The following is a 25,603-nucleotide window of genomic DNA, read 5'->3' as shown; positions in this document are numbered from 1 at the left end:
ATACAACAAACTCCTAAAGATACTTAAGTGAAACTGAATTAAGTTCAATTCAATAAATGCTGAATTAAGTTCATTTCAATAAATGTAATGCCCAGTGGCTGAGGCGAGCTAAGGGACAGTCCAGTCAAGCCAAGCATATGCAGATGGTTGGATCCTGTTGGGATCCAGGAAGTGGGTGGGCAGAAGACCGCCTACTGCTAAAAGACCCTCCCCCAGCCTAAGGGGAGGATCCACAGGTCTGGGATTCCAAATAATTGCGGGGGACAACTAAGGAGATAACAGGAACAGGAGTGAGGTCACAGGGCTAAATGAAGGGAACCCAACGGGGACACTGAGCAGAGAACCCTGGACAGCGCCCACTGCTCCTCGAAGGTGTCAAGGGAGCCAGCGGACGCCACCCAAAGGAACTCTGCCCAGATGCGTGAATGGACTGAAGAGTGGAAATAGTCCCCAGAGTCGCAGGAAACCCCATCGGCCAACCTCCTCTCCCTGGTTTTGTAGATGGCCAGGGCTAGGAGGAGGTTGATAAGGAGGTCCAGCGACTTTGTGGGGCCATGGACAAGGAGTGCATAGATGAACAGGTGAGGGGAAAAGTGCAACCAAAAACATAACAACATATCCAAGAGGAACCGGAATAGGGGCTGCAATCACTCTTCGATAAACACTACTTACCTTCTTTTTTCCAATAATCTCTCCACAGCTGTCCTCTTCTTGAAGTTTGGTTTTAGGTCTGGCTATTGTTTACCTTGTTTATCTTAGGGCCCAAACTTGCAAACAACTTATGGATGTGAATAATTTTACCTACTTGAATATTCCAGTCCCATTAAATTAAATGGGTCTATTCAGGTAAGTAAGGTTATTCATGTCCATAAGAGTTTTGCAAGTTTGGGCCCTTACACTGTAAATTCATGAGGCAACTTATCATCAAGTTTATGCAAGGATGGGACTGAAACCTGGGTCTGGGTGACCACCAGTATCTCTGTGCCACTACCTGACAGCTATGGTAGGGCCACATGCATGGTCACAGAAACCCTCTGGGAGATAAATAGTACAGGAAGTACCCACTCAGAAGGTTGGACTGACTGCTTCCCTCACGGTCCCTGATTGGTCCACAAACCCTATGTCAGCCCAGGAGGAGTTCCAGGAAGTGTCTGTGCAATGAGATACATCTCTGTCAATCATAGTGACAGACCTGCATCTCAGCTCACTTTTGACTCCCAGCTTCGACTCCTGCTTCCTGGCTTGGGCTCTGACCACTAGGCCTGACTCCTAGTTCCACCTGCTAGGCCAGACTGCCCATATCCTGCTTGAGACAATATCTTTGTAAAGAATCATGTATGTTTTCAGAATTCAATAAATCTGATCAAATGACAACAGAATTATGGAAATATACAGAGGAGTCACTGGCCCTTCCCTATATTGGTTCCTACCAGTGATGCAGGAATTGTGCAATACTTATCCATCTCCCCCAAAAAACCCCAAAACAAATGTTGAGCCTATGTTACCTGAGAATACTGTGCAGAGGTGTGAAAAGGAAGGGCAGTTTTCATCTATGGTATCTATCTGAAGTGGGGGAGGCGATATGCGTGGGCAAACATTGCCCACACCCCCAAAAGGAAGAATTACAAGCAAACGCCCCAAGTTGAAACTCAGAGTTCCAGTTTCCTGACATAGGAAAATCCTACACACCAAAAATGTGGACTCTCCCTCCCTCCGCCATGCTCAATTTGGTTACTTTTGATTTTTATATTCTATTTCTGATTTGTCAGAAAGTGGTTCAGTTCCCTCTTGTTTATTTCTCAGTTAGCGCACAAGCGTCACCAACGTCATAATAAGGAATATGCACAGCTCAGGTTAAAGTGAACGCAAGTTACCTTTTGCAACAAAAGCAAGCTCATATTGGTTTTTGATGTGCTGCAGAAAAATTGAAGTAACCACTCTTTTCTTTTAAAAAAAAAAATGGTTTAGATTCTTGCTGACCTTCCTCATGCAAACTAATATTAAAGATGTCATGGTTTGGACAGTATTAAATAGTTTAGCACCTTGTCAACCCCTTAAAAGCGATCTATTTACTTTTAAATTGTCTGAAGAATAACACTGTCTCTGGTGGTTAAACCAGAGACTGAAGTTAGGACTAGAGTTCAATTACTGCAGCTGCCACCAACACACTTTGTGACCTCAGGCCCCAATTCAGCATGGTATTTAAGCAAGTGCCTAACTAAGTTTATGAGCAGTCCCATTGCCTGCACTGGATATTCCTATGTGCGTCAAGTTTGTCACATACTTGCCTATATTGCTGAATCAAGGCCTTAGGGCCTGATTTTCAGAGGTTCCAAGGATCAACAGTTTCCATTTACTGTAACTGGCGAATCAGGGGTCTCAACCCTGTACTAAATAGGGATAACAACACTTGCTGATTTTTTAACGGCAGTTAACTGTGAAGATTAATTGCAGCAATTAATAACTCTGAAATATTTAGCCATCCTTGTATGAGAGGTGCTGTTATTAACAAAGCTCCCCCTGCATCCCTCATTTAGTTTTTACGAGCTTAGTGGAAAACATCCATTCCTTATAGTCAGGAAAATATTTTCATTTTCTTCCCAACACCTTTACCACAATTCCCCAGCAGCGTTCGCCTCCCAGGCACACTGAAATTATACTCAGAAACCTCAAATGCCTTCTGTCTTGGTTACAGAGTTCTTTACAGTTGGTTCAGGAACTGCTGTGTCATTTTCTCCAAAAGAATAATTTGTTTGTTATTGCTACCTCTAAAGCCTATTATTTGCAGTTTCCATATGAACACCCCAATAAGATTAATATAGATATTCACACCACATAACACCAACCTATCCAGGCACGTTAACAAGATGTCTCAGTCTCTCTCCTTTTCTTTTTCCCATTAGCAGGATTTCTTTTTTCTCTGTTAATACTACTGTTGTTGTGGGAAAGCTAAATTGAAAATGTGAGTTTGGCATTTTAGGCACTTATTTTAGCTGGTGTAATCTCTTACGGAAGTGAGTTCCAATTTTGAGCTAGCTGCTGAGAAGTCCCTGTCTCCTGCACTGCCCTTGTGGTTGACAGTTTGATTGTTCCTCACTCAATACAGCCGGTGTGTGTATGTGGGTCAGGCTCATGGAGCAAGAGATGGTCTCTCAGGTTTTAAAAAACCCTCCAAAGACTGAAATCTGGACTCAAGCTTTGCATTCAATGAAGAACCAGGGCAGAGAACAGACATTGACGGGGTAGGCTCTTGGGGATCTATAAGTCAGCTGCTCCTGCATTCTGAGCCAACTGGAGCTTTTTCAGGGGGAGGCGAACAGAGAGAGGAAGTTCACACCTCTGTTGGTTTTACCGTTTCAAATCAATCCATCTTCCATGATCATTATTCAAACTGGATAAAATGGTGAGTGGAAATGGCAGTTCATTATAACATGCACCGACGTGTATCACTATGGTACAGCATAATTGCTACTGTAGTTTAGGGAACAAAAGGTTTGAATAAATTTCAGATATTACCTTATTTGTATTCTTCAGAAATATACCTAGAAAATAATTTTCAAGAAGGACGCCAATTTCAAAGCACAAAATGTTAACAATGTTTTGAAAATATGGGGGATAATCACTGCAGGCTGTGTCAAGTTTCCATCTATGTCTTTCTACTGTGTCACAGAGTATGAAATAAATATTTTTGTAAGTTGTACAATAGTTCTTTATTGCTCTTGCACTTTATAAATTCACTAGATAGAGGAATCTTGCCTGTTTGTCCTAAGTATCTATTTTTGGGAGTGGACTACGTCCACCCTGATCGAATTGGCCCTGTCAACACTGGTTCTGCACTTGTGAGATAACTCCCTTCTCTACATGTGTCATTACATAATGCCTGCATCTGTAATTTTCACTTCATGCATCTGAAGAAGTGGTTTTTTACCCACGAAAGCTTATGCCCAAATAAATCTGTTAGTCTTTAAAGTGCCACCAGACTCCTTGTTGTTTTTGTGGATACAGACTAACACGGCTACCCCCGATACTTGTCCAAAGTATGGTAGACAGTTACAAATATTACAGCTGGTATGGCTCATGGACTGGAATGCTAAAACAATTTAGCTTGACTTCTTCAGAAAACAGCAGGTATATCGTGTTAACATTTAGTGATAAAAATTGTGGAGATTTTCCAAGCAATATTTTGTGGTATAAATAAATGGAGGTTGAGACTCCTGAACATTAAACATTAGTAATAATACAAAAAACTTTCAGACTACCATGAAAATCATTCACAGACAGCACACCAGGTTGTAGATTTTCATCACAGACAAAACAAGATTAAGCTAAAAACTCGAAAAACATTTTCTGTGACTTACTTATATACTTTGGTGAAACAAAGACGTACCACATATTGATGCACTACTGCTTTATAGCATATATAATCCTGTATTGGCATCCCAGTCAAGGCAAATGATAGCAGTGTGCCAAAATGACAGCAACCTTGATTACTCCTCATGCTGGTTTCATAGCCATTGTCCTTGTGTGGTGGCCAAAAGGTAAGATGGATTGTGCTTCCACTATTTGGGGCTCCAGGGAGCGTGTCTGCCTTTGGTGCAGGTTATAAACTGTCACGAAGATGCAGAATTCTGAGGATCCATCCCTTCCCTCTTCTAGACCATCCCCAGTACATACACTGTATTGGAATCTGTTGTAGAGCGGAAACAGAGCGGTCAGGTCCAGCCCTGCACCTACTGTACTGGCCTGCTTGGAAGAGAGGGACTTTATGTCAGCTAGTATAGTCTGCAAAGAGCTGACTGATCACACGGTATAACTCTCCTCCTTGGGTGCTTGTAGAAGTTTCTGGAGACAAGGAGAAGGAACCAGCTTTGCTGCCTCCATTAGGAGCCATTACTACCAGACAAAAAAAAACAAAAAACAAAAAAAACAGCAGCCACCCTAAGGGACTGAAACTGCCCATCACCCTGCACACCCTGAAGGAAGGAGATGGTGTGCAGGCTGCTTCTCCCTCTGGATCCCTGGGCTCTGGGGATTAAGGGATGTGGGCAGTGATGAGCTGCCAGAAGCTGAAGAACCGGTTCCTTCAGTCGCTCCGGGTCTTTGGTGGCACTTCAGCGGCATGTTCTTCAGTTGCTCCGGGTCTTCAGCGGCACTGAAGGGCCTGCTGCCGAAGACCCAGAGTGAGTGAAGGACCTGCCGCCGAAGTGCCGCCGAAGGACCGCAGGGTGAGTAGAAATTCTCAGGGGAGCCTCTCCAGCTGACAGCTCAGGCGGGACGGACAGGACGGTCCTGCGGGCCACATGTGGCCTGCGGGCTGGAGTTTGCCAAACCCCTTTAACAACCGGTTCAAACCAGCTGCAAAATTTAACAACTGGTTCACATGAACCGATGTGAACCGGCTCCAGCTCACCACTGGATGTGGGTTTCTGGACTGGGGGAGTCCCTATGGCTGAGCTCTGGGGGAAGAGTGTCTGGCCAGGGAGGCCCACAGCTGGGCTCTGGGGGCTAGGGTGTAGGTATCTGTCCTGCCCCCCCTCCCCCCCCCCGCTGGGCTCTGAGCGAGAGGGGGCAGAGAAACACGGGTTTCGTTAACTCTCTACTCCTGAGGGAATATTTTTGTGTCTGTATTGTTACAGACATAGTTGCTGACAGGTATTTTGAAATAAATTACCGAAATAATTGACACTGGTGTGATTATATGTTATTTTGACAAATAAAACATGCAGAATTTTGCAGAATTTTTATATTTTTGGTGCAGAATTCCCCCAGGAGTATTATTTTGCTTCAGTCTTCACTAATAAAGTTAATGGTGACCAGATGATTAACAAAATTAATATTAACAACAAGAAAAAGGAACAAGACAAAATAGGGAAAGAACACGTTAAAGAATATTTAGATATGTTAGATGTATTCAAGTTTGCAGGGCCTGAGGAAATGAACTCTAGGATACTGAAGGAACTAGATGAAGCAATCTGTAAACCATTAGCAGTTATATTTGAGAACTCATGGAAGACAGGTAAGGTCCTAGAGGACTGGCGAAGAGCAGACATTGTACCTATCTTTAAACAGGGGAACAAAAATAACCCGGTGAATTATAGACCAGTCAGCCTAACTTTGATACCTGGAAAAATAGTGGAATAAATTATTAAACAATCAGTCTGTAAGCAGCCAGAGGATAATAGGGTAATAAATAACAGCTGAGATAGATTTGTCAAGAACAAATCATGCTAAACCAACCTAATTTCCTTTTTTCACAGGATTACTGGCCCGGGGGGGGGGGAGAAAAGGGAGGGAGGGAGGGAGGGAGGGAGGGAAGGAAGGAGCTGCAGATGTGACATCTTGATTTTATTAAGGCTTGTGACGTGACATTCTGATAAGCAAAACAAGAGAGATGTGGTCTAGATGAAATTACTATAAGGTGGGTGCACAACTGGCTGAAGGACTGTACTCAGAGTAGTTATCAATGTTTGCTATCAAACTAGGACGGCATATCTAGTGGGGTACTGCAGGGTTCAGTCCTTGATCCAGTACTATTCAATATTTTCATTAATGACTTGGATAATGGAGCAGAGAGTATGCTTATAAAATGTTCAGATGACTCCAAACTGAAGGGTTTGCAAGCACTTTAGATGACAGGATTCGAATTCAAAAGAACTTTGATGAATTCTCCCATTTGTCTGAAATCAATAAGGTGACATTCGGTAAAGACAAGTGCAAATACTCCACTTAGGAAGGAAAAAAAAAATCAAATACACAACTACAAAATTGGGAATAACTGGCTAGGCAGTAGTACCAGAGAAAAGGATCTGGGGGTTATAGAGGATGACTAACTGAATAAGAGTTAACAATGGTATACATTTGAAAAAAAGGGTAATATTCTGGGATGTGTTAACATAAGTGTTGTATGTAACACCCAGAAGGTAACCGTCCTGCTCTACTAGGCACTGGTGAGTCCTCAGCTGGAATACTGTGTCCAGTTCTGCATGCCACACTTCAGGAAAGATGTGGACAAATAGGAGAGATTCCAGAGGACAGCAACAAAAGTTTTAGAAAACCTGAGCTACGAGGAAAACTTAAAAAACTGAGCATGTGTAGTCTTGAGAAAAGAACACTGAGGGCGGACCTGATTACAATCTTCACGTATGTTAAAAGCTGTTATAAAGAGGAGGGTGATCAATTATTCTCTATATCCACTGAAGGTAGGCCGAGAATGGGCTTCATCTGTAGCAAGGGAGATTTAGGTTAGATATTAGGAAAAACCTTCTAACTATAAGGGTAGTTAAGCAGTCTAGAGTAGGCTTCCAAGGGCGTTGTGGAATCCCTGTCATGGGAGATTTTTAAGAATAGGTTGGACAACCACCTCTCAGGGATGGTCTAAATATACTTGGTCCTGCCTTAGTACAGGGGGCTGAACTAGATGACCTGTCAAGGTCCCTTCCAGCCTCACATTTCTATGAGATCCTAGATTTGTAAGCTTCACCCTGGTAGAGGGGAAATTTATGGAGCCTAATTAATCCTATACACTGTGCTATGTTCTGATTAAATATACATGCTAATTAGTATAGTGTCAATGATTCTGATAAAGCTTCTTTTACTTCTTAAATTTTATTGACAGTTTACCAAGGGAGCTAATTTAAGAATGAAATGGAACACATTAAATTGCTACAATCTTGTTTCTTAATTAAGTGGAAAGTACTATTGCATCTTTTTGAAATAATGGGCTGACTCTCCAGAATTACCACTTCTAAACAAACGCAAGATTAGTAAGAAGAAAACATAATAGCACACAAATATAAGTATCACCTGTATTCAAAGATTCTTTGAATTAAACAGGATCTGTGCTAGCTTCAAACTACGAATGAGCCACGTGGGCAAGGAGACGACACAGGTTTATTCTGCACAGTGTACTTTTAAAATTCATTTTTGGAAACAAAGCCAAGTATCACCTATTGTAATTTGCAAAAGCAAAGAAATCTTGGAAAGATTAAAAGAAATACGGGGGGGGAAATATTCCTGTGGAAGTGACGGTTTAGGTAAGGAAGATGAAACACACCACACTGAGTTATCAAAGAGAAAATAAAAGCGAGGTAACAAAACAGCTCAAGAAATTCAGTTGCAGTACATCACAAAAACAGATGGCAACCATCCAAGAGTTCTGGGGTCTCTCAGCCACTAACAAAACCATGTACTGTTAATATTTTACAAATAGGAACTACTATATCAAAAGATGAGAGGGTGCCAAATGTGAAGGTAATGGTGATCATGGGAAAAAATGGTTACCTACCTTTTTGTAACTCTTGTTCTTCGAGATGTGTTGCTCATGTCCATTCCATTTTACGTGTGCAAGTGCCCACGTGCACGATGGTCGGAGATTTTAGCCTTAGTGGTACCCATATGGTCAGCTGTGGCGCCCTCTAAAGTGCAACGCTCATGCCTCGGTATATCAGGCGCCGCTGGCCCTATGCCCTCTCAGTTCCTTCTTGCTGACAACTCCAACAAAGGGGCAGGAGGGCAGGTAATGGAATGGACATGAGCAACACATCTCGAAGAACAAGCGTTACAAAAAGGGAGGTAACTGTTTTTTCTTCTTTGAGTGCTTGCTCATGTTGATTCCATTCTAGGTGTCTCACAAGCAGTATACCTGGAGATTAGCTCAGAGCTCACAGCCTTGCAGCATCGCCCTACCAAAGGCAGCATCATACTGAGCTTGCTGGGTAAGCACATAATGAGATGCGAACGTGTGGATGGACGACCAGGTGGCAGCCTGACAGATTTCTTGGATCGGCACCTGCACCAGGAAGGCCGCCGATGACACCTAGTCGAGTGAGCAGTCACAATTGCCAGCGGGGGCACCTTTGCCAGCTCATAGCAGTAGCGGATGCAGGCCCTGATCCAAGACGAGATTCTCTAGGTAGACACTGGACAACCCTTCATACCGTCTGTGACAGCAACGAACAACTGTGCTGACTTACGGAACGGCTTTGTTCTATCTATGCAGAAGGCCAGCACCTGTCTGACATCCAGGATATGTAGCCTGCATTCTTCATCCGTTGCATGGGGCTTTGGACAAAAGACTGGAAAGTATATGTCTTGACAAGTATGAAACTGGGAAATGACCTTCAGCAGAAAACCCAGGTGTGGACGCAGCTGGACCATGTATAAGGCGGCCCCGACATGAGCGCCCTGATCTCAGACACCCTATGGGCCAAAGTTATAGCGACCAAGAAGGAGATCTTCCAGGAAAGAAGCAGGAGGGAGCAGGAAGCCAAGGGCTCAAAGCGGGGACCCATGAGCCTTGACAGCACAAGATTCAGATCCCACAGGGGAACCGGGTCCCGGACACGCAGGTAAAGTCGCTCCAGACCTTTCAGGAACCGCACCATCATGGGATGGGCAAAGACCGACCTGCCTTGAAATGGAGGGTGGAATACCGAAATGGCCGCCAGGCTGCGGTCCCTCTAAGCTGCGCGCTTGGGTGGCTGCCCAGGAGTGACTGAAGTGCCGCACAGTTGATTAGCAGAGCCGCTCATATCCAGACTTCCCCAACTCACACTCACAGAGTCTCTGTGTCCACACACACACACACACACACACACACACACACACACACACACAGTCTTTCACACTCACCTCCCAACACATACTTGTGTTATTTTTGTTTGTTGTTACTTCTTGGTACTTCCTGCAATGCATATATATTCTCTGTAATTTTATTCTTTCAAAGTTATTTTAGTGTTTTGACTTGTCTATGCATTTCATAATTTTTATTTCTCTCTTACTACTCAAAGAATTAAATTTAAGTGTGAGTTCTAAAATGCCTAACCTGGCCTGGCTGGAGTAATTATCCCTATTGGTAACTTTTTTAAAAAATATACATTACATCTAGGTTTTTTGTTTCTACTGGTGGCGCACATCTGCACATTACCTCGGTGCACATAACATTTATTCTGCACATGGATGAAAAAAATTGAGAGAGAACATTGCCACCAGGTGTACCCTGGCTGAAGATAGCAACAGGCACTGGTGCTTAAGGTGCAGCAAATAGTCAATGTCCTGCAGCGGGGCTTCTTCAGCATGAATGTGTCGATCCGAGGCCCAACACGAGAACCGCTTCTACTTCGCCACGTAGATAGCCCTGGTGGAGGGTTTCCTGCTGCCCAGCAGGACCCAGTGGACACCAGTGGGGCACTCCCATTTGTCAGTACCTAGCCATGCAGTAGCCAAGCTGTCAGGTGCACCGTTGCCAGGTTTGGATGCAACAGATTGGGCGGATCTGCTGTCTCAGAACCACAGCAAAGAGGTGGCTGCAGCGGGATAGCTGCTGAAAGACTCAACAGCATGCCAAACCAGCACTGGTGAGGCCATGCTGGGGCTATGAGGATGACGTTCGCCTTGTCTTGCTTCACCTTTAGCAGGACCCTGTGGATTAAAGGCATTGGTGGGAAGGTGTACATCAGCGCTCCCAACTACTAAATCAAGAAGGCATCTGACAGGGATCCCTTCCCTGCAGAGAACAGAACATGAGGCACTTTCTGTTCTGTTTGGACACGAACAGGTCCATTTGGGGAGTCCCCCACCTGTGGGGGATTAAACTGACAACCTCTGGACGGAGCGACCATTTGGGGCAACACGAGAAGGTCCTGCTGAGGTGACCTGCCAGGACATTCTTGGTTCCAGCCAGGTGGGTGGCTACCAGATGAATGGCATGCTGCACACAAAAGTCCCAGAGGCTGAGCACCTCCTGACAAAGGGCCAAAAACCTGGCACCGCCCTGCCTGTTGATAGAATACATCGCAGCAGTACTGTCCATCAGGACCTGCACCACCTTGCCTTCCAGGTAGGCAAAAACACCTGGCAGGCCAGGCGAACCGCTCTGAGCTCCCTGATGTTGATATGAAGGGCTAAGTCATGTTGAAACCACTGACCCTGAGTGCTGAGCTCGCCCAAATGGGCTCCCAAGCCCAGATCCAATGCATCCAAGACCAGGGTAAGTGACAGGGATGGGGTCATGAAGGGAACTATTTGCAGCACCGACTTGGAATCCAGCCATCAGTCCAGGGACGAGGGGACATGGCTCGGCACCATGACCATTTGGTCCAGGATGTGCCTGCTGGGGACATAGTCCGAGACCAGACACATTTGCAGAGGTCGCAGATGAAGTCAAGCATGGCTGAACATGTACGTGCATGCGGCCCATCAGCTGAAGGCACGTGTGGGCCATGGTGAGCGGGTGGCTATTTATGTGGGAGATCAGGTCCGACACGGCCCGAGAATGCGTTTTTGGAAAGAAGGCCCTGGCCTGCAAGGAACCACTCAGATAAACTCTACGTGTTGGACTGGCATTAACGTGGACTTTTTTGTATTAGCAGGCCCAGGTTGCTGCTGGTGGAACCCACCAGATCGAAGCTCCTTTACATCTGCCCTGGGGACATGCACTTGATGAGCCTGTCATTGAGATACGGGAAGATCTGGACCCCTCAACATCTCAGGTAAGCCGCCATCACTGCCATGCAGTCCATAAACACCCTGGGAGCCAAGGACAGGCCAAAGGGCAATGCCATGAACTGGAAATGGTGCCCGGCCACTATGAAAAGCAGAAAATGCCCGAGTCCCAGGAATATGGAGATGTGAAAGTAAGCATCCTTTGAGTCGAGAGCGGCATACCAGTCTCCCAGATCCAGGGAAGGGATGATGGAGGCCAGAGAGACTATGCAAAACTTCAACTTCTTGAGAGACCTGTTGAGGCAACACAGGTCCAGGATGGGTCTTATGCCCCCTTTGGCCTTCGGGATTAGGAAGTAGTGGAAGCAGAATCCTCTTCCTTCCATGTCCTGAGGAAACTCCTCCACAGCCCCCAAGCCCAGGAACTTTTCGACCTCCTGAACAAGGAGTTGCTCGTGAGAAGGGTCCCTGAAGAGGGATGAGGAAATGGGAGTGAGGTGGGAGGAAGGGGCAGCCAAGAATTGCAGGGAATAGCCCCAAGCTATTACATCCAGGACCCAGCGGTCTGATGTAACCTGCAACCAGACTGAGCAGTAGGGAGAGAGGTGGTTGAGGAAAAGGCAGGAAGGATCTGGGTAGCTTACTGGGGCTCACTCTCGGGCACACCCTCAAAATGAGCGCTTTTGGCTCCTTAGATGTTTGGCGGGCCCAGGTTGTGCAAGTGAGTGGGAGGAAGAAGGGCATCCATAAAACTCACATCCCTTCTTCTTGCAGTGCCCTGGGAGGTTGCCAAGGTCTTGGTGGTGGGGGCGGCCGGAAGGGCTTTCTAGCCGACTATGGCGTGTGCATGCCCAATGAGTGTAAGGTGGCTCTAGTGTGCTTCAACCCGTGCAGCATGGCATCCGTCTGCTCAGACAAAAGACCAACCCTGTTGAAAGGGAGGTCTTGAATGGACGTCTGCATCTCTAGGGAGAGGGCCGTCGTTTGAAGCCAGGCGCTGCACGGCAACACAATTGCTGATGCGACCACCTGAGCCGTCAAGTTTGCTGCGTCCCAGGCCATCTGCAGAGATCATCTGTCCACTGCAGTACCCTCCTCCACCAAGGTGCCGAACTCTTGAGCTAGACCCTGCAGGAGGGACTCCTGGAATTTTTTAAGACCATCCCAGAGTTATAAAGTTATATCTGCCCAACAGGACCTGAGAGTTCGCCACCCAAAATTGTCAGCTGGTGGAAGAATAAATCTTTCTCCCAAATAGATCGAGACTTTTGGCCTCTCTTCTTGGGAGTTGAGGAGGTGTGACTCTGTCCTTCTCGTTGGCTGCAGGCTCCTGTGAGCAGGGAGTGGGTGGGTATAAAGGTATTCAGAACCCTTGGCCAGAATGAAATACTTTTTCTAGGTTTGTTTAGAGGTGGGAGGAATGGAGGAGGGGGTTTGCCACTGGGCCTTGGCTATCTCGAAAACCTCTTCATGCACAGGCAGGGCGACCTGGGTGGGTGTAGAGACTGAGAGGACATTGAAAAGGGTGTCCTCTTTCTCTGCCATCTCCTGCACCTCCAGCCCCAAGTTCTCGGCTACCCGCCGAAGTAGGGCTTGATGCTCCCTGAAGTCATCCAGGGGGCTAGCCCTCGAAGGTCCCACGATCTCTTCTTCTGGGGTCAAGGAGGAAGATTGGACTGCTGGGGGAGGTCCCGGGGCATCAACTGCCACGGGGGATGGAGGCTTCAGGGTGGGCCCAAGCTCCTCCACTCTGGTCTCCGAACAGGCCCGTGGAACCGAGCCCAGTGCCACTGGTCGATGCTCCGACATAGCATCCGAGGCGCACTGAAGAGGGGGCATCGTCCTGATTGGTACGCGCCATGTGCTCCAATAAGGCCACTGTGCTGGCCACTGGCTGTGCTGCCACTGCGGTGCCGCAGACAACAGTGCAGGTTCTGGCACCCAATCTTGCCGATGGGACCTGGGTGGTGGTCTCAACTGGCCCTCCGTGCTGGAGGAATTACCTTCCGGCAACCAGGGAGGGGCCGTTGATGACTGTGTCTGTTCGCTGCTCGTGGCTATTGACGACCACTGACCAGATGGGGGAAACTGTTGTCAGTACCGGGGAGACCGGTGCCAAGATGGGGAATGCTCCCACTGAGGAGGCAGTCGGGACCGACGTCTGGAGGACGACTGATGAGAGGATGAGCTGTGCCAGGAGTAGTATGGGGAGCGCCAACCCCGTACCGGTGAGTAATGCCGAGGGAATCTTGACGTGGTCTGGGCGACTGATGACACATCTTAGACTTGTCCTGGGACCCTCAATGCGGCGGAGAGGATAGTCGCTTCCTGTCCAGCGACTGGCAGTGTTCCTCTGTCCCTTGAGGGGTCTTAGTGGCTGGCTTTTCCTCTTGGGGAGCCATAGCTGAGTCCTGCAGCACCAGAGTCATCAATGGAGCTGGAGGAGAACTGTGTTCTCTCGGCACCTGGGGAGCCTGGAAGGATGATGGTGCAGGCAGGGGTGTGGGTCCCATACCTCTCCCAGGAGTCAGTGGCAGACCTTTAAAGGGGGCTGGGAGCCCCAACCAGGGAGGCACGATCTCTTGGCTCTGGAGTAACCTGGCGGCCAGGCTCGGGTCCTTTGGTCGACGACCCTTAGGCCTTCTTGCTTGGTGCTGGGGAGCACTTCTTAGCTGTCTTCTTCAGCACCGACGATGTCAAACAGTGCCAGGAGGAGCCGGGTGCTAACGGCGCACTGCACACATAGGCCGAAGTACTTGGAGCGAACTGCCTGGACGGCCAGAAGCCGGGCAGAGGGCAGACTCCATTAGGAGACCCTGAGGCGGATATCCCTCTCCTTCTTGGTGCGGGGCCGAACGGTCTTACAAATCCGGCACTGATCCTTAACGTGCGACTCCCCCAAGCACTTAAGACAGCTGCTATGGGGTCACTCACAGCCATAGCCTGTTGCAGTCGGAGCAGGGCTTAAACCTGGGAGACTGGGGCATGCCCTACCTGGGGCAAAGTCCACGCTGGGACCCTAACTAACAAACATTTAACAACTACTTAACCACTATTGTAACCAAACTATGTACAAAGGCCCTAAGGCATGAAGTTCACAGAGAAAAAACCACTAGCTCTTACCTACGCAAGGAAGGCACTCCAACTAACCACCACGGGCGATAAGAAGAAACTGAGAGGGCATAAGGCCGCTGGCATGATATACCGTGGCATGAGTGCGGCACTCCAGAGGGTGCCACAGCCAATCCTACGAGTACCACTAAGGCAAAAATCTCCGATGACCACACATGTGGGCTTATGCATACCTAGAATGGAATCGACATACGCAAGTTAATGCTGAAAGACCCCGGTCGTCAGCAGGTGGGATCGAACCGGGGATCTTTGGAGCTTAGTGCATAAGCATCTACTGCATTAGGTAAAAGCCAGCTGGCTGTTAGCTAAGGCTGTAGAGCAGACTAATTTTATCTCTCTCTTTAAGTGGTCTCAGTGCCACTAGATGGGACAGAATACCACACCCAGGAGGTGTGTGGGTTACACAAGCACTCAAAGAAGAATTATAGATTAGGAAACTACACTCCAGTATCCGTGATCAGACATGATCTCCAACTACTGTACCTCCTCTAGCTCTAACATTTAAAGATGGGCATCACTGTTTCATACTAATGAGCTGGAGCCCATTCTAGTGAACAAAGCCAATCAAAAATACCCAAGCATAATGGAGAGTGTAGTTCATTCATTTACTTCACAAGTATACTTTAGCTTTCATAACTGTATCAGATTTTGTAACAACAATGAAGTATTAATGTGAGACCTCATTATAGCCCTCTCCTATTAAATCTTTGATAAAAAGTGGTGAGAGATCGCTTTTATTTTGTATATGAATTAACAGGGGTGAGGATTGTTGCGATTCTACAGTACACGTGTTTTTCTTTATACTTCAGGGCATAAAGTGATCACAAGCTGGGTCAGGAAAGGTTCCCTGCATGATACAGTATCGCATAACTGGTGGAATGCATTACTGGAAGAAGGCTTTGCATTCTTATGTAGCACTTTGTATAAGTCTATGCTCCTACTGTTATTGCAGACAAAATCTTTTAGAAGTTTTGTACATTTCAAGAACTGATGCTTTGTGTTACTGTGCAGAATAACCAGAGCTTTTGTTATTACAAATTATGTAGCATAATATTACTACTCAAACTATTGACTGATTCAAACTATTATAACTGTAATCATTGTTACTGGGGATAGTATATATTTCATTCTCAATTGGTTATAATGAATGAACATATTATTGGTTGAGGTGCCAATCCTTCCCTCCCCCGAAACAAAACAAAAGAAAAACACATCCCATAAACATGGACCCTTACTCACATATGAGCCCCACTGACTTCAAAGGGATACTGTGCAGAAGTACAGGACCAGCTCCCAACAGAGGCATGCCTGCCTTAAAGTAGTAGAATGCAGTATTTTAATCTTCCCAGATCTAAGGTTTTAAGCATTTAATGTTTTCCATGTGGACAAAAGTCCTCGTCCCCTCTCTCCCCACTGTACACCAGTCCCACTCAGGTATAACTTCCCTCTCACTTCCACATCATATAGACTTGCAGAAGGAGAAAAACTCATTTTTAATAGATCTCATAACATATACCATCTATACACTATATAATTTTTGGGTCCCTTAGATCCTAGCCAAATTTAAGTTTTTGGTGTTCACTCAAAAAACTGGGAAATTCCCAAACAAAACAATCCATTAAGTAAGGAGTCAGGTTGAAAGTGTGTTTTGTGGAGTCCAGCTAACATAAAAAAGCTCCTATATTACATGTAAAAACACACACACAAAATCTTTAATAAGACTCCTCCCCCAAAAAATATTTTCTAGATTTTAAAAATAATTACTTTTTAAAAAGAGGTTTTTTTGGATAACTAACAACTTTAGGCCTGTCCATTTATGCAAGTAATGAGAGAGAATTCTACTAAAAGTTAGAAAGAATACATATTGTTAGCTATTATTGATTCCGTTAGTGCAGTTAAATCACACATGAATCAGCAGCCTGTAATTTGAAAAATATCCATGACAGATTCTCTCTCCTTTAGAGTTGCCAACTATTTAATTGCAGAAAACCGAACACTCTTGCCCTACCCCACACCTTCCCAGAGGCCCCACCCTGCTCTGCCTTGCCCCTTCTCTGAGGGCCCATCCCTGCTCACTTCATCTCCCCTTCCTCCATTGCTCGCTCTCTCACACCCTCGGTCATTTTCACCAGGCATGGGCAGGGGTGCAGGAAGGGATGAGAGCTCTGGCTGGGGATGCGGGCTCTGGGATGGGGCTGGGGCTGAGGGTTTTGGGGTGCAAGGGGGACTCTGGGCTGGGGATGAGGGGGTTAGAGTGCAGGAAGGGGCTCAGGGCAGGAGTGCGGGAGGAGCTGAGGGCTCTGGCTGGGGGTGCGCGCTCTGCGGTGGGACTGGGGATGAGTGTTTTGGAGTGCAGGAGGGGGCTGGGGCAGGGGTGTGGGTTAGGTGCAGGCTCCGGGAGTGAGTTTGGGTGTGGGAGGGGGTTTCCGAAATGGGGTGGGGGTTGAGGTGCAGGAGGAGGTTCAGGGTGTGGGCGCCGGGCAGTGCTGACCTCAAGTGGCGCCTGGGAAATGGCAACATGTCCCTCCATCGCCTAGGCAGAGGCACAGCCAGGGGGCTCTACCTGCTGCCCCCCCCCCCGCCCACAGGTGCCACCCCCACAGCTCCCATTGGCTGCGGTTCCTGGAGTGGCGCTTGTGGGCGGGGACAGCTTGCGGAGCCTCCCTGACTGCCCCTTCACGTAGGAGTCAGACATGCCGGCTGCTTCCTGGGAGCCGTGTGAAGCCGGGCAGGGAGCCTGCCAGCCCTGCTGTGCCGCCAACTGGACCTTTAGCGACCTGGTCAGCAGTGTTGACCGGAGTCGCCAGGGTCCCTTTTTGACCAGGTGTTCTGGTCAAAAACCCGACACCTGGCAACCCTACTGTCCTTGTTGTTCAGGAACTACTGTATGGTAGGTAACAGAAGTGAAGTGAAGACCTGAAGCAACTGAATCACTAATAAGTAAATAAGAATGTCCCAAATTGCTGAAATTAAGTGTAATTGCATGTCCATTAATAGATATTTAAGATATTATATTTAGAAGGATAGTTGACTTACAGTTTATTTTTTAAGCTACGGTTATACTTTAAATTCCCAGAGCTTTCAAACTGTTTGTTATGTTCTGTGAAAAAGCCAGTTGAGACCAGTCTGTGCCTAACGTTAATGGGAGTTATGCATACATGCTAAGGCGCGAGGAGATCCCCCATTGTTTTATACAGGCATGTCATCAGAGCAGATACAACACATATTCATGCTATACAATTATCTGTAGAATTATGGTGGGATCATAGACAATACAGACTTGTTTCACAAAGTAAAATAATCCATTACATATTCTATTGAAATATTTAGTCTCATTATGTTCTCCTGTCACTCATTCAGTTATACAAAAAACACATTGTGGAAGAATGTAAACTAGCCTTGTTGCACTAAAATTCTGTTACTGTAACAAACATTTATTTAAGAGGATGATGTTGGTATTGTGACACAACTCCACATAGAAAAGGGATTTGTTAAACCAATCAGTTTCCACTCTATTAAACCTGCTTTCAGTCCTCTATAAAGGTCAGTGTGTTCAGCAGGTAATAACGTAAGAAAACTTTACTAGATTCCTATAAATAATTTTAAAAAATATATGAACTAGTTTAATATAAAGAAAGTGCAATATTTTAAAGGTCCATTTCTGTAATTATATTACTTTAATAATATACAGCCTACTGTATTTAAGTTAATTAGTAAACCTATTTCAGCAGCGATCACTAAATGTTATAATTGTTAACATATACCACTGTACCAAACCAGTGTCCTGAAAGGTTCTGACAGAGGCTATAGGTAGGAGGGCACTGGTCTGTCTCCCTTCTCAGGAAGGAGGCTGAGAAAGGTACAAGTTTGGAAACGCTTCAAACTGAAAGAGATGTAGGCACAGAAATACGAGAAGTTCCCAGGGAGTCAATAGCATTTTGGATCCTTAAGATTAGAGCTCTGCAGTGGGACTGGGATCCTGTGGGTTGTGCGGGACCTGCTGCCATAAATGCCATAGCTGGAGCAGATAAATGTACTTTGTTGAGGGTGGGATTGGGTGGGGAAATAAAACAGGCTGTAATTTGTGGGAAAACACGAAATCTTCCATCAGTCTGTCACAAATAGAAAAACTTGCTTTACATTGCTGAAATTCTTTTTTTTTAAATAAAGGTTTAATACTTGAAATTTAAGCGAGGGATAGAAAGAGATTTAATGTCTATTATAACAGGAATTAAAGGTTTTTTTCACATGGCTTAAGCAAGATTTGTTTTATTCTTTTAGTGGTAAAATTGTGTTTGAATTACATTTTTTATTAATTATATATAAAATATATATAAAAATAAATAACCAACCTTTTTTAAATTTTTTTTTTTTTTTTTTTTTTTTAGTAGCATGGAGCAATCTGTCTCTCTTGTGGGATTTGCGGGGATCTCAGGTTTTTGCTGGTGGGAGCGGGATAATATTGCAAGAAACAATGCAGGAGCGGGTGGGAGTGAATATTGTGGGGTAGGACAAGAATGGGATAAAAAAATAGTCCCGCGCAGAGCTCTATTAAGGATCCCACATGGCATCAGTAATGATGTTTAAACAACTAAGAACATTTGGAGTGTTCACCAGGAGTCTGGGTGAATTATGATGTCACAGGACCTTAACAGGGCATTTGGGGTGCTTTGGGTACAGCAATTTAAAATCCATCAGCATTCAAACGCACAGGACAATGGGCTTGGGTCCTCTTGGATGTTCCACCTTCCATCAGATGTTATTCATCAGAGTTCTACTGACCTCACAAAAAAGTGACAGTTGTTTGCACAAGGCAAAGACCCATCAGAATAGCTGCAATGTTTTATGCAGCTCCCTGAGTGAATTTCTCACCAGTGAGAAAAAAACTCACTATTTCTTACTCCCACACACATTGTGCACACTGGGAGAGGAAGGAGCCCTCCTTGCACCCCTCTGCAGCAGGTTGGAAGGATCCAAGCTGACAGGGGTTGGGAGACTTGGGGAAGTGAGGTGAGACGGTCAGCCAGAAAGGCATGATGGTTGCTGGGAAAAGGAAGAGGTTGTCAGAGTGGGCCTATGGTGTGTAGCCCAGGAGGGGGGACTAGAGGTTTCTAAAGAGAAGAGGAGAAACCTGTACCAGTTTCCCCTAATTTCAGCCACTGACCATCCAATCCCCCTCCCCAGGTTGTCCCCACTCACCCTGACCAGTGCATAGATGTTTCTGTCCCACCCAACCCACCACATTCTGTGCCACTAACCCCTATTACCCATCTGTCCCCCCAATCCTGCTCTGCCTGCACCTGAGCCCTCCCCCCTCCCAGGGAGCTTCTGGCACTTTCACCCAACCTCCCCAAATGCAGGAGTCATGCGCCGCCCATGGTGGGGAGATACATAGGAACTGGAAGTGGTAGAAGATGTGTGTGGGGGGGGGGATGGGGAGGAGGAGGTGAGGGAGGAAGAGCAAAGCGGGAACATGGAGTGGCAGAAAGTGTGTGTGAAGGGAGGGAAGAGAGAGGAGATGTGGAACCCAGGTGGGACAGCTGAGGGAGGAGAGAGTGTAGCAGTTTTGTTTTAAAAGGGGTATAACAGGAAAGTACTGGGGGAGGAGAGAGAGGAAAGAATAAAGGGCATCGGGGAAGGTAAGAGATCAGGATAAGTAGAGTGAAAGGATTTGTGGGAAAAGAATAAAGAAAAAGGGGGCTACTGGAAGAACAACCAGGAATGTAACACAGTGATCCCAGATAAGAACATTCAGGCACACACTTGAAAGAAAGCGTGGGAAGCTATTAGCTTTGAGCAGTCTATATCCTGTCTCCAACAAAGTGACACAGCTGTTCTGCCAGTGCTTGGAATGAAAAGATCAAAAGAACATTAAACAGATAAAAAGCCCTTCTCAGGAGAGAAGGGAGGTGTCAACTGTCAGGAGGACAGGTTGACAGTCTGCAGAGGAGCCTGAACGAGTTGGAGCTTTCCCTGGATCCAGGGAATAGTAAGCCTTAGGAAAGGCAAGCACGTGGACAGTTTAGTTTATTCTTTTTAAGATCTGTTTTCTCAAATCAATTGGTTCTATATAAATAGTTTGCTTTAAGAAGGCAGTTTGGTTACCAGTTACCAATCTCAGTGTATTATTATTTGTGTTATCATAGCACCTATGAGCCCTAATCCTGGCTCAGGACCCCACTATGCTAGAGTCATGATTAGCACAATCACAAACCCTGAAGAAAAAAAGATAGACTGTAAGCCCCTTAGGGCAGAGGCTAAATACAAGACTTTAGACAAGAGACAGATATAGGCAGACTGACAAGGGAATACAAGGAAACAATGAGACAATATTGGTCAGCATGATAAGCAGTGGCAGTAGAGTCAAGTCTTTTGTAGGAATCATGGTGTGATGTTTCTTGGGAGTACCCAGGGTTGAGAGACACCTCGCTACCAACTGCCCTTAGCATGAGGGAGTCTTGTCTGTGCCTACTGGGGGGAAATGCCCCAAATCCACCAGCCTTTGGCAACACAAACAGTTGCTTGTAGGCTTCTGCAGGCCCTGCTCTCTCTTTACAGGTTAACAATAGATACACTCCAACGCTTGAGTCCTCAGAGCTTCCTTCTGGAGTGCCCAGCCTCTGACTGATTCTCAGATTTGGCTAAGAGGAGGTCATTAGTGACTTCAGTGTGAATGTTGAGTTCTTAGTTGAGAGCAAGGGGTAAAAGTCAGATTGGAGATGTTACAGGATGGAAGTGGAGTAGAGAAGCTCCAGACAGCAATTATAAACAGCATTTTCAATGAGTTTAGAAATGAAAGGGAGATGAAGTGGTAGCTGAAGAGGCAAGTGGGGTCAATGGTGGGTTCTTTAAAGATGGGTCTGTACTGGGCCCAGTCCTTTTCAACATATTCATAAATGATCTGGAAAAAGAGATAAACAGGGAGATGGCAAAATTTGCAGATGATACAAAACTACTCAAGATAGTTAAGTCCCAGGCAGACTGCAAAGAGCTACAAAAGGATCTCTCAAAACTAGGTGACTGGGCAAGAAAATGGGAGATGAAATTCAATGTTGATAAATCCAACATACTGCACATTGGAAACCATAATCCCAACTACACATATAAAACAACGTGTTCTAAATTAGCTGTTACCACTCAAGAAAGAGATCTTGGCATCATTGTGGATAGTTCTCTGAAAACATTCACTCAACGTGCAGCGGCAGTCAACAGAATGTGAACAGAATGTTGGGAATCATTAAGAAAGGGATAGATAATAAGACAGAAAATATCATATTGCCACTGTATAAATCCATGGTACGCCCACATCTGCATGCAATATTCAGGATGTGGTCACCCCATCTCAAAAAAAGATATATTGGAATTGGAAAAGGTTCAGAAAAGGGCTACAAAAATTATTAGGGGTATGGAAGCTTCTGTACGAGGAGAGATTAATAAAACTAGAACTTTTCAGCTTGGAAAAGAGACAACTAAGGGGTGAATAAGGTCTATCAAATCATGACTGGCATGAAGAAAGTACATAAGGAAGTGTTATTTACTCCTCCTCATAACACAAGAATTAGGGGTCACCAAATGAAATTAATAGGCTGCAGGTTTAAAACAAACAAAAGGAAGTATTTCTTCACACAAAGCACAGTCAACCTCTGGACCTCTTTGCCAAGGGATTTTGAGAAGGCCAAGGCTATAATAGGGTTCAAAAAAGAACTAGATGAATTCCTGGAGGATAGGTGCATCAATGGCTATTAGCCAGGATGGGTATCCCTAACCTCTGTTTGTCAGAAGCTGGGAATCAGCGACAAGAAAAGGATCACTTGATTATCTGTTCTGTTCATTCCCTCAAGGGCACCTGGCATTGGCTACTGTCAGAAGACAGGATACTGGGCTAGATGGATCTTTGGTCGACCCAGTACGGCCATTCTTATGTTCATCTTGACAATCTTCTCTTGAAAGAAATCAGCAAGATATTATGCTGAGAGAGAAGTAGTGGCAGGATGTGGGGAGGGTTTCAGGAATGAGTCAAAGGTGGTGAAAAGTCAGCTGGGATTGAAGGAACAGAATGGCAAGATCTGAGTCTAAATCAGACTTTCTGAGGAAACCACAGTGAATAGCAGGTGACTGCTGCCCTAGGCACAATCTGAGAGTGGGAAAACTGTGTGATTCCACTCCAAGAAAGGTAATGGCTGAAGGCCTGAGACCTTAGGGGAGGTAGGGATACACTCAAAGAGACCAGGAGGGGTCAAAGGTGCAGTTGGGTCCTGTCACAGTTCTCAGGCTTTCTATACTGGGCAGAAGTAGCCATTTTCAGTGATACCTATGAATGTTTGAGAGAGACAAATTGCAGTGCACCTGCTGTTAAGAGGATGTGAAGAAAGACTGAAAGTCCTGAACACAAAGCATTGTTGTTAAAAACAAAACAACTCCTCATTGGAGGAGCTAGGGTACTTTTACTTCACCACGAGAAAATAACTTACAATAAACAGAAAAAAAATCTAGGTTAGATCTCCAAACCCCAGTGGGAACAAACTTACTCTGCAGTACGGTAAGTGGCTTTAGACCTCTTCCACACCAGAGATTTCAGGCTAACTCTCCTTTTACCAGAGCGCTGTCTGGTTCTTAGGCCTGGTCTACATGCAGTTTTGGTAACAATATAACTACTTTGGTTAGGGGTATGTTTTTTTCCCCACACAAATTGTTATATTGGTATAACACCTAGTGTGGATGCAGTTATACCAGTATAAAGGGGCCTTATAGCAGTACAGCTTATTCCCCTTCCTTTGCAGTAATAACTATACTGATATAATGCATCTTTTAACCAATACAAGTGCATCCATACTAGGGGTTGGGTTTGTGTAGGGGGGAAAGAGAAATGCATCGCCTTAACTACCAGTATATATAATGTGATACAGCTTTTGTGTTTAGGCAAGCTATATATGTGCTGTGATAGGTGGAGGATAAGCTTGGCAATGGTACCTGTAAGTTTAAAAGCCACAAAGATAGAATGTTCTACTACATGGGTTAAAAGCTGCCTGCTCTGACCGAACTGATTTCTCACTCTATTGGCATCAACCTTTCATAGTGTGGTTTCTTAAATATATAGTTAGCAAGATCAACATTGGCAGGGTTTCTATGCACATTACCTGTTGTAGCATTAGAAATGATTTTTTTTTCTGTACTTTTGAGTTAAGCATCCATTCTCTGGCATGCTTTCTGAACAGCGTATTGCCAGTTGTGCTACAGACTGCAGCTGTTTTCATATTCTTTGCTTGCCTACCTTTGCAACATGTTGTGATGAAGTATTAATAAGTACAACAAGGAGCCTGGTAGCACCTTAAAGACTAACAGATTTATTTGGGCATAAGCTTTCGTGGGTAAAGGAGTGTTTTTTACCCGCGAAAGCTTATGCCCAAATAAATCTGTTAGTCTTTAAGGTGCCACCGGACTCCTTGTTGGTTTTGTAGATACAGACTAACACGGCTACCCCCTGATACCATTAATAAGTAATGATGATGAGGCTCTGGGACAGAGATCGGGTCTAACTTGGCCCAGGGACCCCCAACAAAGGTCTGTTGCAGTCCCACTCACGCTTTCCCTGTAAGCACCTAGACTCACTAGAAGGGACAGGGCGCTTGAACAGGAGAAGGGGTCCCGACCCGACACTCAGGAGCGCACCACACTCACCGCCTCTGTCGGCCGCAGCGCCAACACCTGAGGAAGCTGCCATGCCACAGTTCGCAGATGGACCCAAGAGTGACGTGCACGCATTGGAACGGCGCCTAAACCAATAGGAAAGAGCCTCGAGGGCTCCGGCCCCACCTCCAGAACGCGGAGCTCATCAGGACTTGCAGTTTCCCGGCTCTAAGGAAGCGGGCGCTAGAAGGGGGCAGGGCTATGGTTGGGCCCCGCCCCCCTGCCGCTGTACTCCGCGGGGAAACTACGCTTCCCGGCAAGCAGCGGGGCAGGCGGCCGCTGTGAGTGGCCGGCGGGGGAGCGGGGCTGAGTCAATCACAACAATGACTTCTCGGCTGGAGCCCGAGCAGCGCGGCTGAGCCCCGCCGAGCAGCGGCAGCGGCGGCGCTGGGCAGAGGGGTTGGCTGGGCGCTGCTGCTCTCATTGTTCGCCGAGGGCTAGAGCCACGCTGTGAGCATGTGGATCCCTACAGAGCACGAGAAATACGGCGTGGGTGAGTGGGGCCGCTGGCACTGGTGCCCTGTCTTGGTGGGGCTGGTCCAGGTGGCGATAAGACTGTAAGCCGCCCCGAACCTCCCGGGTGGGGGCATGCCTGTGGTTCTGCCGCTGTCCGAGGAGTTTGCAAGCGGACGCTGCTGGTTCATGTGTCAGGTGGGGAGGGAGGGAATGGATTCCTGTTATCACACCCCTTTCCTCCCCCCCCCCCCGCCCCACCGTGCAACGAATAGCTGCAGCGATTGAAAATGTGTGTGTGTGTGTGTGTGTGGGGGGGGGGGGGGGGGTGTTATGAACAAAAAACAGTTGGAAAGCATAAGTCTCCGTAAAGCCTGATCACCTCTGCAAAGAGTCTGTGAGGACTGAATAGCATCTCAGTAAAACAGCCCCGCCGGGAGACTCCTCTTCCCACTAGCCTCAACACCGGAGGGAGGAGAGGGGGAGAGAAAACCACACAATTGTTTAAAAATGGGTATTCTGCTTAACGGGCACGCTCAGTTTAAGCTACTGCCATCTTTCGAGACAGGCACCAGTCCGCAGTTGTATGTGTTTTTGTTTGTGTGTGTGTGTGTGTGTACAGTGTTTAATCAGGACAGTAGTTTACTTCCTATGCTAACGTTTTGTTTGGATGTGAAATTGAGTTTATAAAGGTCTGGATTAGGCAGAGGCAGGGAAATGTGTTTCAGTATTTCAAGTTCAGGATCCTGTTTGTGAGGAGGAGAGACAGCTTAGCATCGTCCTATTCGAAAGGTGAACAACAAAGGACGTTAGATATTTGACTGATGAATCTGGGTTTTCTCATCTCTTTTTTACTTCGGCCCCAGTTACAGAATAGGGAACGTTTCCT

General features: G+C 46.2%; 2 protein-coding genes across 10 annotated transcripts in view; one reads left to right on the top strand and one right to left on the bottom strand.

Annotated features, from left to right (window-relative positions):
- ZNF277 (zinc finger protein 277) overlaps positions 1 to 24,387 on the bottom strand; it is an 89,008-nt gene extending 64,621 nt beyond the window's left edge. For 2 of the 6 annotated variants that reach the window (XR_012637596.1, XM_074942249.1), the window contains exon 1: positions 24,253 to 24,387. Coding sequence is in view for 3 of the 6 variants with exons in the window: in XM_074942249.1 (XP_074798350.1) it covers positions 24,253 to 24,295 (43 nt within the window). In the remaining 3 variants the exon portion in view is untranslated. Of the gene's footprint in view, positions 1 to 4,387; positions 4,646 to 24,252 lie in introns of those variants that run through there. The other 4 variants (XM_074942247.1, XM_074942251.1, XM_074942250.1 and 1 more) reach the window with 4 other exon arrangements.
- A 158-nt stretch (positions 24,388 to 24,545) lies between these two features.
- The window catches only part of DOCK4 (dedicator of cytokinesis 4), a 412,625-nt gene continuing 411,567 nt past the window's right edge, over positions 24,546 to 25,603 (top strand). For all 4 annotated transcript variants that reach the window (XM_074942246.1, XM_074942244.1, XM_074942245.1 and 1 more), the window contains exon 1: positions 24,546 to 24,754. In XM_074942246.1, coding sequence (XP_074798347.1) covers positions 24,718 to 24,754 — 37 coding nt within the window. In that variant the 5' untranslated portion in view covers positions 24,546 to 24,717. The remainder of the gene's footprint in view (positions 24,755 to 25,603) is intronic.

The sequence above is a fragment of the Natator depressus genome, chromosome 1 (genome assembly GCF_965152275.1).
Source record: "Natator depressus isolate rNatDep1 chromosome 1, rNatDep2.hap1, whole genome shotgun sequence".
Lineage (NCBI taxonomy): Eukaryota > Metazoa > Chordata > Testudines > Cheloniidae > Natator > Natator depressus.
Note: the sequence above shows the minus strand (reverse complement) of the source record. Positions and strands in the feature narration are given on the sequence as shown.